The sequence below is a fragment of the Melanaphis sacchari genome, unplaced genomic scaffold (genome assembly GCF_002803265.2).
Source record: "Melanaphis sacchari strain LSU unplaced genomic scaffold, SCAv2.0 Contig79_pilon_pilon, whole genome shotgun sequence".
In the NCBI taxonomy this organism is placed as follows: domain Eukaryota; kingdom Metazoa; phylum Arthropoda; class Insecta; order Hemiptera; family Aphididae; genus Melanaphis; species Melanaphis sacchari.
The window spans coordinates 123,117-145,930 of NW_020271559.1; the positions used below are offsets into that span (position 1 = coordinate 123,117).

Genomic DNA, 22,814 nt, shown 5'->3' on the forward strand with positions numbered 1-22,814 from the left:
CAATAATTTAATTATTTAAAACAAAAACAAAAAACTTCATCTACTGCAGTTTTTATTTTAAATACTGGTCAGTTCTAAATCAGTGCTTACGTTTAAATGTATTATTTTTTTTATAATACTACGAATAAGATAATTGTAACGTAATTTGTGAAATTGCTGTTTTAATTAAAAAAAAAATAAAATTCACTTATTTCACGTAATTATGACATTTTTGTAACGTATAAATCGTATATTTTTTATTGATCATATTAAGGTAATTTAAAACTATAACTATGCAGTCAAATAAATATTTAGTTTTAAAGTATATCATCGAATTTAAAATTAAAAACTGTTTAGCCTCAAATTTTAATAAATAATAATTTGTTACGTTAAATTTTAAGTAAATTTTTATTCTTAATGCTTTTATTGAATTCCTACTTCTTAATTCAGTTTAATCCAGTTATTTTTATAATTATTTTTTTTACTATCTTTGGAATTGAAACAAACATTGATTTTTAAATTTTTTTTTTTATTTGTATTTGAAATCATTTAAATCTATAGTTTTTTCGATTACATAATAATTAAGAATACTTTTCAAGTGTATTCAGCGTATAATTTAAAAAAATTATAAATACTTTTATATATAATCTATAAATACCTATTTTTTATTTCAATTTAAGTTTTATAATGAAATAGTTGTATCTAAATAATATATATATATATTATTAATAATAATTATTAAATTAATTAATTAATTTATTATAAATATATATTTTTATTTTATAATAATCATAAATGGATACTTATTTAAAAGTATTTAAAATAAATAGTTAAATACCTATTTACAATACATATATATTTAAAAATATTGGATTCGGGTTAACTATACGTAGTTAACTTTTCTATAATCTGCTTATTTGATGAAATTAATATATATTTTTAAAACTATTATACAATTTTATTTTTAAAACGAAACTTAAAATAGTCAAGTACGAACTTATTGGTTACTAAAACACTAAAACGCTACGGTAAAATGATCAAATGTACTTAGTATCTCAAAAGAATAATATATAGAAAAATAATTTAAAAACACTTAATTCGTCAAAAAGTATTTAAATATGAGTATTTTAATACTTAACAAGATTATTGACTGATTATCTTTGTAGTGCTCTTAACATTTTTTTATTTTTCGATGAAAATGCACTTATTTAGTTTTTACTTCTTTAAATTATTATACATGGCACGGTATAATGGCTGATTAAGAAACGTATTGTTCAATCATATTTTAAAACATGCACACTGTATATTATTAAATACTACTATATTTAGTAGATTGCATGTTATTTTGTATTGCATTCTAATATAATTATAGTATAAATGTATAATTAATAATTATTATCTATTAGTATTTATCCAATAGGTTTACGATTAAAATTTTATATTTTTGAAAATAAATATATTACTGTAGCTACTGCTATAATATATGCATGTTAATATTTGTATAGATACAAAACAGCGTTTAAAATCGATTAACATAAACATCATATATACTTGATAAACTTTTATGTATATTTCTGTTATATAAGAAAAATGCATTTTCATCGTATACATTATTATAGTTTAATAAAATAAAAAAGTATTATAAAGCTATAGGTATAGCATATAGAATAAACAAACTGTGGATTTTATTTATTTTTTCGTGTTTTTTAAACTATTTCTTAGTTATTGCGATATTCTCCGAACTGATAAGCAATCATTGCTTGTTAAAATAAAATAAAAACTAACATAATATATAGGCAGGTATAAAATTATACCATATTACTATTTCACATAATTATTATATAGATTCAAGGAACGTCACCTCTTAAGTACCTATACGAGCGGCTGATACCACGCGCGTAATTAGTTATCTACAAATTTATTTTGGACGCAATGAATGCATTTAATACAATATTATATGCACGCGATAAGTTTATAATGGTATACAATATAGCTAATGTAATACAATATATTATACGTTGGGAAGAGAAAAACTAAAAACATGGGAAAAAGAAATCGAAATATTTTAAACCGAAAACCGCAAGCGTCTCGTCATTTACATATTTACATAGGTTACAGGCCCGGTTTATGACATAAATATTATAAGTTTTACCTATAGAACCTTAATTGACCATAGATTTAAATGTTTTTTTTGTATTAAAATATTAGATAAAAATATTTTATTTTTTTATTTTTATTATATTTTAATTTGTAAATGAATTTATGGTAAGTACTTTAATAGATTATGGATATCCACAGTTAAAACTGAGTAGTTTTTCGTACTATTGATTTAAATTATATGTCAGTCGGACTACGATTTTAAATGTATACACTTATTTAAAATAAAATAAATTCTATATACCTATAGAGCTTCTTTTAATTTTTTTTTTTTTTTTGGGGGGGGGGAGGCGTTAAACATAATAATATGTTTTACATTAAGTTATAAATCTAGTATAGTTATTATATTACTTCCTATGAATAGTAGAATCATGATACATTTTTCGTTATATTGACTGAAAAATAATAAAATTTGTAAGTATACGATACATGTAACGTATTTATAAACAAAAATATTAGAAAAATATATTTACAAATTATGTATCAAGGAAATAAATAGTAGCTTACTATTGGCACCATAAGTCTTAACCCGAAACTGAGGTATGGGTTTTAACTTTTAACCAAAGTGGACAAGTTAATCAAAATAATTAACTCAAATTAAGTGAACATAAGTTGACTAAATTTTTAACTAACATAAGAAATACATTTAATTTACTAAGCTTAACCTGAATACGGAAATTATATTAACTGTATTAAACTTAAAAAAGTTATACTACTTTTTAATTTCTACGTGGATTGCACAAAGTATTCTCAATTTTGTACATATCTATACATAACAGTATTTGATCAAGAACCATTACAGAAATTACAGTATATGTATTCTTTGAGAATTTTATTATTTTTAAATTATTTATATAACAATTAATTTAGAAAATAGTTAATTTAAAAAAAAAATCATAAAAATTAAAAATTTTAAATATCAACTCAATGGATTATTTTTAAAATATCAAATTAAAAAAAAAAAAACTTTGTTATTTTAATATTAAATTATGAAACTAGGTATATAAGTTCTTAAGAGAACGTCACATTACCTTCGCCATACTAATACATAACATACCAATATTTAGGTTCAGCAGTTCCAATTTTGAATTGTTAACGTAAAAATTAAAATATTTATATATCGGTTTATTATGCGTTAGTAAAGCAGAAACAACATACTCGTAATATGTAGTTATGATGTTCTCTCGAGTTAATTGTAAATCATCAAACTAGGTAATAATATTATAATAGTTTGATAAGACAACTTAAAGTTTTTAACTAGTATTAATGTCCACATTTGGTTTTTTTATCCGGAATATCAATATAATATCGTCTCGGCGATCCCAACAACGACGCGTGCGCGTATATTATGTATTTATAGTTACGTCCGTCGAACCGTTCCGGTTCTCCGATATAGGTACGTCCTCTACACGGTCGACAGCATAACGCGCGCGTAAGCCGTAGTCATCAGCTGCCTTGCTCATTATCGTTTAATTTTTTTTCCTCTGGTCACCACGATATATACGCGAGTTGTCTGGCCATTCAACAACGTCTGACCGGAAAACACGTTAAATGCACGCGCACACACATAATATTATTATAGGTGGGTACCCGCTTAGGGACGGGTTTGAATATCGATAATGTTTACAGCACACACACATACATATATTAACATACATATTATGGGCCAGTAAAATACACATAAATAACACATACGGACGGAGTGTTTAAATATAATTTTAAACGCGTGCCGTTTAAATGCTGCCAGCTAATTTCGCATTATTATTATCACTATTATATATTGGTAGTTATTATAGATACGTATCGCGGTAATACTATTATTATATAGGTAAGTGTATTATATGGTTAGGTATATATTTAATAAAATAATATTTTATTAGGCAATTATTGCACGTTGAACAGTGGCAGCGAAATGAGTTTTAGAATGTTTATACGGGGGTGGACTGGGATTAAAAAAATCACTGGGAGTTAGATCTACAGTTACCACATCTGTAAATTATTTGTAACTTTGTAAGCAAAAACAATATATTAAAAAACCACATTTTTTACATTTTCCATTTTTCAATAAAAATTATAATATTAAACATGTAATTTGCGTGACAAACTATGGTTTTTTTTTTTTTTAACTAATTTATCATAATTATCTTTAAGCTAAAACAAGTTTTTTTATGTTCATTTGTTATAGCAAAATTATCTATAGTTTAATCATTATTGAGTTCACTTAGTACATCTTTTTTACTCTACATGATAATAAAAAAAAAATATCTTAAACAAATGTATTCAACATTTTTATTTTTTATGAAAATATTATACTTATATTCCTGTTGTACTTCACATAAAATATGTTCGTATACCAATACGCTATAGTTATTACCTAATAGGTTAACTGCAAGCAGGAAGGTATTTTTATTTTATTTTGAAATTTTGAAAAAAATATTGATAACATCGTGATGTTTGCCATGATGTTCTTCTGGTCTACTATTTATGTACAATTGCATTAAATGTTGAACACGAAAACAAGTATCTATAGTATTGCCATTTAAAAAGAAAATTTGAATAAACAATTAATTAAAATATAAACATCGGTAATGTATGTTATGATGTATACCTATGCGTATCCAATAAATAAGTTGATTATTTTAAAGGTGAACACTAATTTTTTTCTAAAAGTAAAATAATGTTTTTTTAAAAATTGTTTACATAATTTGAATTCATTATAAAACACAATTTTTATAAACAAGCTATATTTTTACTTTTTTATCGGCTTAAATTGTTGCATTTTTTAATTTTTTAATGACAACATAGATTTTACATTTTTTATTTCTTACTAGAATATTTTGCGGAGTTCAATACAAAAAAATGTATTTTGAACGAGTTATTAATTAATTATGACTGTTTTTAAATGTAAAATAACTAATTCAATAAATAAGCTGATAAGAGGAGTGGACCGTGAGTATCATCTCATATATCTTATTTTGAAATACCTAAAATTAACTCTATCATTTAAAAATTTAAAACGATGTCCAGCAACGTTTAAAAATGTACATTGATGTTTTACAACATCTATGGCTTTAAACTATATTAAAAATATATACATAAATATATATAAAAACTTTAATTACACACGTACATTTTAATTATTTACTTTTTTTTTTTGTTGATGAAATAAATGTCGTCTTCAACAAAACATCGCTTTGTCTTTGTATAAATGACTTATTCCAAACAAGTCGGTATCGCAAACATTGGTCCGGACATAAAAAAAAAAAAAAATTGCAAAAATTCACAGAAAACGCGTGTTCGTCTTGCGTGTACTCGTAGAGTACTGCTATATGTATATACGTCGACAAGGCGTGTACCCACCGTGTTTTCATAATATAGTAACACTATACGCACATAGCTGCCATATTATATATTACACTCGAAACGGGGTAGATGGTTTGGGTCGCGATCCGACCGTCGGGTGTATGATGTAGAAAGATTTGTACGATGACACGCGCGTTTCGTCGTACTCGCGTCGACCCACCTAGTCGGCAGACGTGTCGCGCTGCGTACGCTGTTTAAAACGGTTACACGAGTATAATAATAACATACTACATACACAACCTTATGCAAATATCATAACATATTATAATACACATCAGACCGACTGTCGTGTTCGCTGATCGAATACAATAATGTAATATACTATTATTATTATTATATACCGTAGTCGTCGACACCGCTGCCGCTGCCGTCGCCGCCACGCTGTGCGAGAAAACGTGTACACAAACGAATAATATAAAATGTTGTATTATTATTATGTCATATTTAATTGTCATCGCAGTATCGTAGTGTTATTATTACACGTGCACCTATATCATTATACTTGTACAATCAGTCTTTCGTCTCGACGGGTTTTGCCAACGCTTTTAAATCGTCGACCGTTTCAAGGCAATGAGCGGAAGGACTGCGTGCACTGCGTGATCAGAATTGAAGCTAAGCGATACCTGTACAAACGATTTCTGGGCTGCAGAGACGCGGCGCAGTCATTGTGAGGTGCTATTAGGAGTTGATTTAAAACTGCAATTATTTTTGAATTCATCAAAAAAAAACATTGCTTTATTCCAAGCGCAAAGTTTGTTTTTTGCAATAAAGGACTTTAACGTGAAATTGTTTTATGCTTCGAGTACATTTTTCGTCCCCGTCTATTTATTTCCATAAGAGCGGTTACAGTTTGATAAACTGATCCATTGAAAAGAAAAGAAATTAAATAGGCATTATTAAATTATTTATTTATTTTATGTAGTCATAAGTAAATTTAAATAATGTAAATCGATTTTCGTTCATTATATTAAACACGATTTTTAAGTATAAACTTATAAGTGTTGTATAATATAAAGGTATTTTTAATGTGTACAAGAAGATAAAATCCGCGTTTTAATAAAAATATACTTAGAATGAACTTTGACCTAAAATCAAAATCAAAACTTCTACGATACATCTATTATAAATCGTATAATGTAAATTATAAGTATTTGAAATCGGTCGAAAATCCAGTAATAAGATAGTTTTATGGATTGTCAGAAATCTGTCCAATAAAATAGAGTATCATCAAATATGTGATATATCACTGAGATCGAAAATCCACAGATTTACATTGTCATAATAGTAAATAATACCAGCTAATCATAAAGATACGTGTTAGTTTGTTCTATATAATTTTCATACCAAAATGCTGTGAAACTAGAAAAATAATCAGATCAAAGTATTCTTTCTGTACTTAATATATATCCGTTGAATTAGTATTATATCTATTAATATAATATTTTAATATGTTATGATGCATTCCTAAAAAGAAATTCGATGAAAGCCAATTTCATAAGTTTTCAATAAACTTATATTTATCGTTCATTAATAAAATAATATTAAAGTATCGTCATGATAAAAGTACAATTTGTCATAACCGGTCGTAAATTTCTAAAAAATGAAAACAAATCATTGAAGATTTTAACCAATTTGGTGGCGGGACATGATCGAAATTTTGCGTTATATAAAATATGTTGCATATACCGACGTATTGATATGCTATAAAGCTATCACAATTAAAACATTAATAAAACTACCTATAACCTTATTTATAACTTATTGCTATATACTTACGTTTCTTATACAGAGGTATAGGTTTCTATTAGAAATAAAATCACCATATATATATATATATATACATATCCTATGATTTTGGACTGTAGACTGTGCGTTATGTAAATATGAATAAAACCGTTTTAGCCCCCCGGTATAGTTTTAATTGATTTTTAAAATAGTAATATTATTCAAAAAATAAAGTTATTTATTATTCTGCTACCGCAAACCTCGTATATTATTCTATAGTAAGCGTTAAAGATCATCGTACAGGAGATATCGCATTTTGTCAGATCTGTTTGCTTTTCATAATTATATATTTTCTACAGTTATTCAACGCAAGACGTATAAATTAACAGATTTCTATAATATGCTAATATTTTAATATTTTTAATTAATATGATTAATACTCGCTTACACCTATAACATTATTTTTTAAAATCTATTTATTTAAGTTTGTATATGTATCAAACGTGCCCTTTTATAACTTATTGAGAGAAATCAAAGTTTTTCGATTTTCTTTGCAACACATAAAGAAAATTTTCAGCAATATTTTAAAGTTTATTTTTTGTTTTATTCTTATTTTCATCCAATCTTGCTTATAAAGGCGTAATTGTTGTTATCTGTGATTTTTGAAAAAAATTAGTTCTATCATCAGCTGAATCTTACAGTAAGGAAAAGCAGTATACTTTAATGTTTATAAGAAAATACTATAATATTTGGCACGTACCAGAAAGTAGAATCTTATAGTTCTACTCGAATCCTATTGTATCTTAAACCAGTTACCACTAACTATTCAGTACATGTAGTCAATACAATCAGTTGAATTGCAGCACCACATTCAAAATAACCATAAATTTTAAAATTATGTTTTCTTTTATTTGGACAGTGGAAGTGCATAATTGCCTTAAGACTATTACTAATTTAATTGAATAACACGACGTCTATAGTGACACTATATCGATGTTTGACGATGAATATTGCGGTCCCGCGCGTTTTCACTTTAGGGTCGTAGCGAAAATCGAATATTAATATAATATATTAATATATTATTCTTAACGGAGTGGATTATCGTATAGGTATATATTACTGTGTTACGAATTTGAAAGTTACAAAACAAATTCTCAACCAGTTATTAGCACGTAACATATTGATAATATATTCTTACTTATTCTTGGAGTTAAAACACGAATACATGATATTATTATAAAAGTGTCCATCATTTTTATTTTATTTAAAAAAAAAAAAAATACTCAGCATACATGTTAATATTTGCATATAATCATTATTTCTGATATTATAATATATTATTTTATTTTTCCGTCTTAGCAGCTAGTCGTATACATATAATATATAAATGTATAAACATCATAGTAGGTGCAATGTCAAATGTTTTTAAAATACTAAATAATAATTTTTCATTTAGATTACACAATATACAGCAAATACGTACGTAAATAAAAATAATAAATAATAAAATATTATTTTAATATTCGAATTGTATAAAATATAATATATTATAATATTGTTTATTGATTATTTTTATAATGATGGTAAAGAGGGGGAGGAAGAATTAAATCAATATGCGCTTTCATAATTTATTCATAATCGAAACATTTGTATATACGTGTGTAATATTTATGTATCTACCTATCTTATGTTGTATCGTTAATTATATTTGCTTAGTATTTTGAAACATTTTTTTTTGTTTTTTTTTTTTTTCATAATAATACATTGGACGTAGAATTAACAACATAATAATATAATAATTGCGCAATTGAAAAGTATGCACAAATTGTGGACTTTGAATGATTGAATTTTCTGCGACCGATTTCACCACGAAGTGCTTATGAAAGTGAGTTCCAGCCAGATCGTACATCTTACTCAACGTCTGATGGTGTTATATTTATAAACAAATAGAATATTATTATTAATAATTTATGATCATAAAACTTACGTTTAACGCATATTTTCTCGGCTCATGTAATATTGTGTGTATGCGTATAAATGATGTATGAATTTATGTTATATTGCATACATACATTTTTCCTTTTGTGTATAAATAATATTGTTATAATTTATTGTTCATAATATATTATACGTTTGTTCGTTATTGAAACGGAAAAATGAGAGACTTTAACTGTTTACTTATTTATTTTTGAAATTACAGTTGGATATGAAATTAAATTAATACTCGAATGATACATCAATTTAAATAAAATGCAATTAAAACACCAGTCTTATTTATTACACTGTTTCACAACGTTAATCATTCCATATAAATGGTTATTAAACCGGATCAGAAACCAGTATCGAGACGTTTCCATCATTGATATTTTTCGGTAAAACGCCAAAGTTTTGATTTTTATCTTAACTGGGTTGGTTTTTCTGCATCATAATGACTCGAAACTATTTTGTCATTATTTTTAATTGTTACTTGCAACATAATACTGTGGGTTATGCGTTTAAATAATATTATTATAAAAAAAAAAAAAAAAAACGACTTGATGGGTATTATTTCTGACTCCATGGTTATTAATCCGTAACCTTAATAATAATTATAATAATTTTATTATCTAAATACATATTCTTTTCATAATATTACTCCGACCATTAAACACATAAGTTATTTACAAAATGATTTACCAATCATGTTCACCTAATTTCTTCTTTTCATAAAATATTATTCGAATTTTAGTTTTTGGAATTCTTAAGTATACTTACAGTTAGACCATATTACATTAAAATACTTTGATTTATTATTTCATTTAAAAATACACACGATCATATCTTGTTTTTTTGCTAAGAGAATGACTTCTTTTTATTTTTTTAAATGAAATCCTTTTTTCTGTAGATTGTAATGCAAATAAAATTTTTAAAATACATTTTGATCTAATCAAAGAGAATAATAATGTATTTGGAAAGTATTAGGGATATGATGAATTTAAATTTATAGTAATTTATTCTTATTACTATGTATTTATGAATAATTAATTTTAGATAATTATTAACATTATTATAATTTCTAGGGTACGAGTATAATAAAATTAGCATTATAGATATTTTTAAATTTTAGTAAAACTATATTTAAGAATTATCGTCCTAAATTTTGAATGGGTTACATAGAAATATTAAAAAAAAACTTTGTTTAATGATTTATAGTAAAAAAGATAAGTTTTCATTTGAAAAAAATAACTTTCATCGCCTTATGACATTTCTGTTTCTCTAAATAATTGAAAATTAAACTACTAAATATACTTCAAAAGTATAAAAAAAATCAGTATTAAAGGTAAAATGGAATTGAGTTGTAGGTTCGGTGAATTACTCTGTATAATATTTTATTAAGTGTAGTGATATTGTATGTATATTGTGCGTTAGAAGTTAACGGATTTTGTTGGTTAACGTGCGACGGTGAACACAATTTATCTAAATCCACGAGGATGCCCATACCTGTCCGATTGGATTTTCATTTGTCACAATTATTCACGATTAAGCGCTTTACCTTGTTAACGACAACATTGGTATATTGTTTTTAATAACACTACTTACCGATGTAAGGCCGCTATATAGGCTTGTATAATGGTCGAGTGACATATACAAATGTGTACACCGGTGTGTATGTAATCGTTGTAGGTATACGGGATTTCTGAAAGTCTCGTCCATGCAGTTGAAGTCGCGCTGACCATTAAGTTATTCATTGATATTATAGTTATCGAAAGTCAAATGTATTTTATTGCTATCAGTCGTTGACACCATTTGGTGCTTTTACAGTTTCCGGTTATGCTTTAACCGGTTTCGGAATATAATATACGAACATTTTATTCTAGTTTATTTTTATTATTACTCTAACCACAGCCACTATGCTTGTATCCACTTACACACATATTAATATATTATACATAGGTATAGGTTGAAGGTAAACTCCGACTATAAACGAAATTCGGTTCATTTTTATTATCAATCAATAAAAATATAGAATAATATATTTTAATTTTCCATTTGCAGTTCATTTCGAACTGTAATTTATACAATACGGCTATAGGACTTACAATGACTGATCATTTTTTTGTTGTCCGGGAATTGCTGTTTTGATAAGATTCTCAAAAGTTTCGTAGCGCAAACAGGATTGTTTATTAATATTTTATGTGAGGAAAGGTGTTAAATTTAGAAATGCATTATATTTATTTATTTATTTTTTTTTTTTATTAAAACGCATTTAAGCATCACAGATAGTATACATTGTGACACTAATGCATATTAGTTATTATTTATTAACTAGGTTAATAAAATAAAAATAAAATCTTTAATTTAAATTGTTTTATTAATAAAACAGGTAATTATATGCTATTGGAGGTGATAGGAAGGGATTGTGCCATCGTACTCAACATAATATACACATTTATGTTAATTATAATCACAATTCAGGATTGCCTATATAAATAGTAAGAAAAAAAAAATCATTAGACAGCTCAAAGCAGAACATAACGAAAATATTATAATATGTCTAGCTGATTTTATATATTTATATTATTATGACCGCTTGCGATTAGGTAATATCGTTCGTTACATGGTTACCTATGTTCAACCGGCTCTCACCATCACGTGTTATATATTGGATTCTTTACGCAAAATTCTAACTGGATTTAATGATAATAAATTGTGATATACACGTGTTTATTTTATAATAGCTCTTGCATTCTTGCATGCTTACGTTTAAAACATACAAAATTCGTAAATTATCACACTAAAAGTTCACGATAATCGTTTTGTTATGATTTTTTTTTTTTTTTATTTGTACCATAATAATCTAATAAAACTTGTTTGTATTAAAAACGAATCAACCACACGGATAATAAATCAGACCTCGTGGAGCGTAAGAAAATGATTTTAGCGTGGGAAAAAACATGGTCATTTTTGAGATAATAATCATGATGATCGAAGTGGTTTTTATTGTAACCACTGCATTATAATATTATGAATATTGTTATTTGTGTGTATGTGTTTTGGAGATGCTCAGCTTTAAAATCCGATCAACTACTACAAAACAAACATCGAATCATCTATAAATGACTTATTTTTCAACCATTTTATTTACATTATTAATCGTTGTTTGAAAAATTGTGATTTTATCCAATATCGAAAATCAGTCATTTGTTTTTGCGATACCCCACCATACTCACGAATTAATTAAACCACCAATGAAATAAATTAACGCGAAGGACATCTATAATAATATATACATACAAAATAAAATATATTCTAAGTTCGGCTAACAACGCAATAGTATTGTAACCATTCATCGTTATCGATAAACATAATATAAAATAATACTATACGAGTATTATATATTTATATATTTTATTCTATACCTACACAAGCTATCAATATTTGTTTCATTTCATCCGTCTTCGGATCATACACACACGAGGTCTATTACAACGCATATACTATATACATTTATACACAGGATGATTCTATTTTATATATAAAATATAACAGGGGTGGTGAACGTGTAGCTCTCATCATGGTTAAATGTGACTCCTATCTTGTTTAAAAAATCAAAATTTATATAAATTACAAAAAATGTATTCATAAAAATGTTGGCTCTTAACAGCATTGTATTTATTCACATGGCTCGCAAACATATTCATGTTAGTCGCCCCTATAACCCTATTATACGAGCTTACTAAACTTTTTTAGTGTAAATTTTTAAGCAGTGTTTTTTTGAAAATGTTGATGTATATAAATAAGAATGTTGTTAATATTTATATTATACTAGAAAGATAATAATAATAGTCTTTAAAAATGGTTTTACAAAAATATAAAATGGACGTACTATTACTCTATATAGTATTTATTATACCTATTACTCGACCTGATTTTCACAAATTATAAAATGTTAATAAATTCACGTTAATAATAAATTATGCTCAAGTTTTCAATCCGTCATAGTTCTTGTACAATTCAAATTAATTGATACGAATTATCATCTTTAGTACACTAAATTAAAATTACTCTTTCGAATTTCAATTTAGATAAGTACAAATTTTTAATAAAGTCATCTAATTAATAATTCACAGGGAGAAAATGTAATTTCCGTATAAAAACAAAAAGTTAGTATCATCGCAAGACACTCCATAATAATAGTATGAACAAATCTAAATAATTTAAAATATACTTAAAGGTTCTAAAAATCAGAATTTGAATAAATTCATTGTAGATGGGAGGGGCATACTCAGGGGATCATCTTATTTATAAAATAATATTGTGCTATAGATATAATACTCATTTGACTGCAGAATGTAGTATTACATTTGCGAGAGGGGTTCTGAATACAATTGATATACTCGTAATAATATGCTCGTAATATACTCGTATAATATTATCTTTATATTTTGTGCAGGTATTATACGCACAATGGCCTAAACAAACGCAAACGATTAATATATTATGTATGGCATTTTTATTTAATTTAATTTTTACGACTTTTTGATTAAACGCATACGACACGGCGTGGCGTGGCGGCATAACATAATATAATATTATCGATATTCGTTATCTTCCACGCGAGCTCATAGATATAGTATTATATTACACACGCATATGCTTATACCTATTATGTGGCCTATACAATATAATAATATATATACCAAATCATCTAAGATCTGTACGTCGGCAGTGAATAGGCATATAATATTTTATATTCTGACACTAAAACAAACGACGAACGGAGAGACGACGACGATATCTCGTTTCCAATTTTTTTATTGCGTTGCATTTCCGAAAACGTTTTCAAACCGTTGCGCGGGCTTTCTATATAATAATAATAATAATTATTATTATTATTATTATTATTATAATATATACGTGTGCGTCATTGCGAGCGGAAAGACAAAAAACTAAAAAAAACGATTTACGTTTAAACGAAATGTTTATAATAATAATAATATATCTATAGGATAGTATAGAAGGCGTTTAGAAAAGAACGTCTTCCTTCCGGTTCTATTTTTTATGATCGCGGTGCTCAGAGTATGTCGATTCACTATTTGGTATCTCATTCTGTTTCAGCAAACAATTGCGTTTTTCAATTTTTTTTTTTTTTTTTTATGCAATTTATTGAGTACGTTAACAAGTGTAATATTTTAAATGAGTATTATATAACTTGTATAAAAATCTGAATATCATAAAAAGTTAACAAATGAATACAGATAATGATCTCAATATTAAATTATATAACACAGATGAATTCACTTTAAAATTGAAAATTTAAAACTAACAACACGGAAGTAACCGCTCTACCGAAATCAAATATATTCGTCATATTTGCGTAGGTCAGAGAGACAAAACAGACACTACGTCGACATCATCTATAGTGAAAATTTTACTCACTACCTAATACAAATATTTACAAAAATACAAGATTATCGTCGTTTTTAATTCGTACGCAATAGTTTTTATACGCGTCGATTGACCAAATCGTATGTCCGATCATCAACTACTACAACTACTCGATACTCGATAGGTGTTTATATTATGTAGACATGCGTTTAGACTTTAGACTAGACGTCATATTATAGATTGTATTTTTGTATTACACGCGTAAGTATTGTACTTAATATCAAAATGAGTGATAGCGCACGGTTCTGTCGTGTATACGAATTGATGACATTGTATTTATTACTAATTATTATCATTAAATAATGACTTATGTATTCCAAAAATAAAAACCTCATATTATTGTGTACGCGTATTAATCGCGGCGTTTAAATATTTATGATTTATCAGACTATTTGGGCCGTAGCGAGAATATTATTATTTATTTTTTTCACTTTTGGGGAGGTCTGGGGTTCTTGTAATGTGCCGGAAAAGCCTCGCGACAGTCCGGTGCGTATCCAAAACTCGACGTCCCTGATCTCAAACACGCGCTATTCTTGCCCATATACGGTTGTTGTTGTTGTTTTTGTCGTAACGTAATAATATCGTCGTCACATCAATGTCTGTTTCAGCGACGGGGCCGACAAGCAGAGGTTCTACGAGGTGTCGTGCAAGCCGGGCGTCGAGGGCAAGCCGTGCCTGTTCATGGAACGCAAACTGCACGGCCATTCGACGTGCGTGCAACGGTATTCGTATTCGTACGCGATCGTGCGCGAGGAGAACGCCAGGCACCACCACGGCGTCGGCGTGGGCGCCGGTGGACAGTACAACAGCAACGGTGGCAAGCAGACGTTCCAGTCGCTGTTCCCGAACGACAACAACGTTTGGAAATTGGATTACATAAAGGTGCGCAGCGGGTGCGCCTGCATGGTGCAGTCGCCCAAGAAAAAGCAACAAAAGCAGAGGCGGAAGAACGGCGGCGTAGCGGGGGGAAGCAGCGGCGGCGGCGGCGGTGGTGGTGGCGGCGGCGGTGGTGGCGGCGGTGGTGGCGGTGACGGTGGCGGTGGTGCAGGCGGCGGCAAGAGCAGGTCGCAACACTGAGCGATGGATGACCACCAAGACGACGCCGACGACGATATACGGCGGCGGCCAAGCGGTGACGACGCCACTGCCGCCGAGCACGGTGTGTTCCGCGAGTCCTATTCGATAGACGACGACGACGACGAAGACCCTTTTTTTCGTGTCGTCGTGTTCCCTCGTCGTCGCGCGCCTACGCACAATTTATTTTAATATAATATACATAGGTATATATAGTATAATGTATACGCACGTTATTAATATTAAATGTATTAAATATTTTATCTAATATTTATTAATATTATCGTGTACGCCGCCGACACGCCTCTCATTCGTTTTCGACTCGACGCCGATTGTTTTTTTCCTCCCATAAATTTTTAGATATTTTTTTTCACTGTATTATATTATATTTTTATGACATTATGCCAAATAAACCAAAAAAAACAAAAAAAAAAAACTACCAGCCATATTTTACAACTAGATTATTTTATTTTTTATTTTCTTATCGCTTTTAGTTTGTTTTTTAATCCAACGTAACACACGTGCGCACGTCATGCCGCGCGAGTCTTCCACTTCTTATTATTACTATTCTTCTTCTACTGCTCCTTTTTTCTTCTTCTACTTCTTCCTCTTTCTCTTCTTCTTCTTCTTCTTCTCATTCGTCACTCTTCCTCCTCCGTTTTTATATTTTCATTTACTTTTGCCCTAAATAATACGCTCACCGGTGCATTAGCGCTTTCACGTATGGATACCGCACACTCACAATTCATAAAGACATTACAAAAATAGCATTGATTTATACATCGCTACAAATTATTTTTTTAATATATTATATATATACATATATTTAAAAACAATTTTTAATTCAATAAATAAAATAATAAAATACACGACTATTCATATATATTTTATATACATTATAATGTAGCGAGCGGTTATTATAATAGTAATATATAATATTATACTGTTTATAGTCATTCGAATGTTACCTTAGGCTTATGAATAGGTAATATTGTTAAGTAATTACGACTGCTTTGCAACGATAGGTAGGTAGATAGGTATAAGTATATATATATACTACATAATATAATAAGTGCATATTATAATATTAAAAAAAAAAAATAATAAATGTTTTTGTTTTATATTATATACATACTCGTTACCTCGATCTATAATTATCATCTTCGAGATGAATTATAACATGTTAATTTTTTTTTTTTATCAAACAAAAGCGCTACGTCTTACTACTTTTATATTTATATATACATAATATCTTTTTATAACTTAATATGCTTCTAAATTAATATTATATAATATAATATCCTTTTCTTCAGCACCAGCATTATTAACTTATTATTTTTATTTTTTTTATCCTGATTTTTTCCTTCATCATTCAGTTGTACACCATAACAAATATATCATAATATATGTATTCTTCAATCTTTATAAGTGTACATTTATGTATACATTAAAATATATGATATGGATATATAAAGATATTGACATAGATATTGTATGTGTATATTTATTTATTTTTTGTTAATATTATTACCGTGTTGATATAGTAAGTATGTACGTTGTACACTATGTACATATGCATGCATATTTATTGACTACAATATTATTGTACATTTTATGTTGTTTATTTATTTACTACTTTTAATATATATATACACATACATATTATTATTATGTATAACTATTATAATAATTTAATTATCAAATATTTATTTTTTTTATTTGTATATTTTGTTTTTTGTCAATTTAAATTTTGGTTCATTTCATATATATTATATATTAACGACTCATTAAGCTGTTTTGCCATACATAATTGCATCATTGTAAATGTTACATAACAAAGCCAATAGTTACATAACAAATGTCAATCGCGCACACACAAGTGTCTGTGTGCATGCGCACAGACTTAATATATCTATATACAAATATTTTTATATTCAAGTTTTTATCCAGACAACGACTATGTACCTATTTAATAGCACAAAATAATAAAACATATTTTACTGCGTAGTGGAATAGTTAATGCATAAAATTATATTTCAACTATATTATTATTATAACTATATCATGCGTGCTTTTATCGACTTCATATTAATAAGAATACGCTCAAAATCCCTTCAAATTTTTATTTTAAATAAAAAAAATAAATGAACAATTATTATTATTTTAAGCAGATTGAGGTATATACCAGGTGATTCATTTTATGTTGAACACTTATTATTTCAAAAACTATTAACGTTTTTAAAAATATTTTTATTATATATTTTAAATAGCTAAACATTTTTTTAAATAAATTATATTTTTACTATTTTAAAATTACACAAAATTTTTGACTAGTATTTTATGAGGTATAAGTATTTGAATTTTGATGAATGAATGAATACATTTTAAATGAACGAAGTGGAATAATTTTCGCAAATTGTTTCACTAATCTGTTATTTCAATTTCAAACTATAAATACTCCGCATAATATTCTGCTTCGGAATATAAAATAAAAATTTATTTTTTCATTCAAGAGTAAAAATTAAAAAAAAAAAAAACGATTAATAAGTATATAAAAATTAGTAAAATTATATTTATTTTCTAAAAATATTGTTTTAAAATGATTTAAAATAAATATTTTCAAAAACGTTAGTGATTTCTAAAATAATGAGCTGAAAATCACCCTATATACATGCAACAATAATACTTATATTATTTATATATGTATATATATATAATATATCAATGATAAAAGTATAATATAATTATAAGTGATCTATATAGCTTAACTAAAACGTATTTAATTTGTCGGGATTACGAGTGTAGAGAATTTGACCAAGACCTACATTATTATTATTACTATTGTATTACATTGGTTACACAACGATTAATTTAACTTTAATATTCATTTGTACGGTTAGATTGTTATATAATTAATATATTCCGAGTATCAGATATAAATTTTTGCGAATGGTTTGATATCAATTAGATAAGTATATTTTAACAAACTACATACATTTCTGGTCAAATTCACCGAATAAAAATCTTATTCAACATTCGATCATATTATTATTTTATCTAATAAAAATTTATTAGTCTAATTTATTTTTTCTGATACATCAATTTATAATTCATATTGAAACGATGAACAACAATATTAATACAAATTGTTACAACTTTTGACATTATGTTGTTAGACGGCGTTTTATGTATGCATTTATACCAACATTTATGTGTTGTCTATAGAATTTAGATCGTTAGGAGCAAAACACAATATTTTCTCAAAATGCGAGAAATAATTATGTACGAACTCGCTTTTACAGATACTATATTGCAATAATATTGTAATTTTTTTAAACTGATTCCGATTTATATAAACATATAATATGTATATATTTATATTTATATATATAATATATATATACGCACAATTTAGATTATTGTTTGATAATTGAAACATTTAAACGCACTTTTTTAATAAATTAATAAAGAAGATATTATAATTAATTGTTTGAGTTTTATTTTCAATCTATCATTACTTATATGTCGTTGTTATTTAATGTAACAACCAAATTTATATTTGTGTAGTGTACCTAGTATACCGTCTTACCACATATAGTCAGTCTACAGAATACATGCAGATATTATCCAACTAGAATAATACGATTAAAACTCAGTTTATCGGAATTCGTGGACATTTTAATATTCAGTAATACATCATTACGCCTCATCAAATTTTATAAAGTTTTGTTAATTAATAAAACATGTAAAACATTTTTTTAATATTATTTTATTAAGTTTATAATGAAATATAATATGTTGACATATATTATTATACGTTATCGAGGAAAATAGTTAAGTCATTCGCAAATTATCTACATTACATTGTTATAATAAAGGTTAGTACAAGCTATTTTATCTTTCCTCTCACCCAGCACTATTAGATGACTAACACGAATCATGTTCTGTATCTACCACTAACATAAATAATATGAAATATGGATACCTAAGTCGTCGGCCTTCCCGACAAGGATTTATTAACTCCATCGGTTACTGTTAATATTGACTATCTATTGATTCTATAATCTTATTTTGTTTTTAAATATACAAAAACTTAAACGAGTTTAGCGATAAAAATAATAAAAATACATTTTTTATTTAGAAAATGTAGGTTACCAAATACCTACTAGTTATAATATTTATAATATTATAATTATATATTTATTTAACATTGAATTTATAAAAAAAAAAATTAGGTTGGGATGAAAAAATTAAAAAATTCAGTATAACAATTTAAATTTTAAAAATTATTGAACATGCGAACTTTAGGACACTTTTGTGAATTAGATCGATATTGACTAAAAATTAGGTACGAAATAATGTTAAAAAAATTCACATTTAAACTACGTGGCAGAAATGTGAATTTTTGTCATGAATCACTTATCATATCATTTATATAAAAACTATTAATGTCTTTATAAATGTATTGTTTACAATAATTTTAAGTTATACAAATATATAATTTTCAAAAAAAAAAATTTCAAATATGGTTTATTGATATAAATTATTAAATTTTTATTTTTTTGTATACTTAAAAAAAACTAATACTGTGAAATTATAGGTGCTTAATGCGAACAGCATTCAGTAGTTGATATTTAATCGGTAGAATCAATATACGCTCTTCTTGACCGACCCCAACTAATAAGTTACTAGGTAATATATGTTTTACTCTATAAAAAAAAGTCATTACCTATAAATGATACGCCGTCGTCTGCCGTTTCGCGACTAAAAATTGAGCTCGACTCGACTCTAGAAATTTTCTGGTAGATCAAGGTTAGTGAATGATAATTTATTGTACAACAGTTAATCTGTAAAATACGATAAAAGACATGCGACAGACGACGTTGTTGTGAACTCGGCTTTAGTCCGTGAAATGTTTCTTAAGGTCACTACTGGCAATAGTAGTATCAATGGAGTATTTGCAAATACTTTGAATACGTTATTACTACGAAGCTGTATTTTATTATAGAAATAGGCTATGATTATTATTATTCTATCATTATCATGGATACTGACGACCATCCACAGTGAAATCGATTTAAAATTTTACAATATTATATCAATTTCATACATGAAAAACTACGGTGAAATGTCATATTATAGGTATAATTTCTGTGTTTTAACTTATAAATTATAATATATTTTAAAGCCGCAAACGAGTGTTAAGCTATATTTACGTGTCACCGAGAAGATGATATTTATTTTAATCATTCGGGAAGTGACGTTAATAATATAATTTATTTTAAAATAATATCGTGTTTTTGTGATTATCATCATCACATTATTTATAGTACGTATTACGATAGTATTATTATTATTATTATTGTAGTACGATCGTGGAAATACGATTTAATCGTTTAGCGCGCATATATTTTTACGCATGGAAAAAATTCTTATTACCTATCCCAATATTGTATCAATAACCTCATTTGATTTTTTTTCATCCCGGAAGAATATTAAGTGATGTATAATGTGCCACTGCATTAATAATAATATATATTTATAAGTATACTTATATGTGTAAAAAAAAATATTCTGAATCTAAGTATCGCGATCGGTATGACTAAATTAAAATACAATCAGAATTAACAGTTATATATAATTCGGTATTACTATAGCCAAAGTCGTAATTTTACAAAAAACCATCGTCCAGCTTTAATAAAAGTGTACCTAATATAATGTTAAAATAATAGTATTTTTATCACAATGAGCTATTATTATATCCTTATTTCTTTAGTCCTCAGTTAGTTACTGAACAGTTTATAGTAAAAAAGTTAGGTTCTCATTTAAAAAAGAAATTTGTTCGATAATCAATACAAACACTGAAGGATACTTCTAAATTGCATTAAAAATCTCCAAGTATTTGAAAATACATGATACTATAACAACTTAATAAGTATTTGAAAACTGTTTATAAACTTTATAATACTACAACTATTTAATGAGCATATACAGTGCAAAAAAACTATTAAGGCTGTGATTTTACGTCAACAAAATATCGGGCGAAAGAAAAACGAAAACGAAATCGTTTTTTATAGATTTTATTGTGTAATCAAACCACGTTTTGATGTACATACATGTCTGAATGTTAATTATTTAGGTACAATTAAGAAATTTCAAAGTATACAAACTCAAAATAATGTATCTAAGACATCACCTATCTACATCTATATATATATTTTTTTTTAATAACCCCAGCATGGGGGCGCTATTTTGGCTTGAAACTGATACAATAATCAAGTTGACGAAAAATTTGCTGTCTTTTCATCTTTAAGGACTATTTCTATAAAAGCGTTAAACATCGTCACGCCAAAAGATTGACGCTATATATGAACGTTTGAGAATGTATCATGATTCATGACGAATGACGATCTATGTATTAATCAGTCTTAATCATATGTCCAAAAATAGATGATTTTGGCCATGTATATAATAATTTTAAAACTATGATCTATAACGATCGTATTAGTTAACGATTAGGCACTCAGATATAGAAAATAATAATATGTTAAATCGAAATGTCGCGAGACACGCGTATACTACATTAATATTATATAGGTAATTATTACTAATAATATATTTATAGTATCATGTAAAAGTATCACCTGAAGGTATATTTACACGAATTCTGGTATTCTACAAAACGCTAATATAAAAATAAACGCTAATATTAATATATCGTGATATTAATATTTAAACCTCGACCGTTTTATTTTTATTACTCGGTGTACAGCATGTACTTAATACTGGTTATATTTTAATGTATATATAATATTATAAATAATATAGACAGCAATTGCATACTTTCGATGGTCTTTTAAAACAATTTACGACAGAATTTAATGATAATTTCCATTGCTAGTACACAAATACATAATTATTAAATATATTATACATAATATTATTGCCGTGCGTAACGTTTAAACGTGTTATTTTATTTTAAAACAAGTGTCGTATAAATATAAAAATATAAATTTGGATTAAAAACAAATGTCTAAGTGTTAAACCACATATTGGCGCAACGGCGTGTGTCCGGTTGGGTTGGAATA

General features: G+C 26.8%; 1 protein-coding gene across 1 annotated transcript in view; it reads left to right on the forward strand.

The window, feature by feature from the left end:
• The window catches only part of LOC112601497, a gene marked incomplete at its 3' end in the record, with an annotated part of 80,754 nt that extends 65,106 nt beyond the window's left edge, over positions 1–15,648 (forward strand). Inside the window, exon 6 of the mRNA XM_025349154.1 lies at positions 15,261–15,648. Within this exon, the coding sequence (XP_025204939.1) occupies positions 15,261–15,648 (388 nt within the window). The remainder of the gene's footprint in view (positions 1–15,260) is intronic.
• Positions 15,649–22,814: the final 7,166 nt, after the last annotated feature.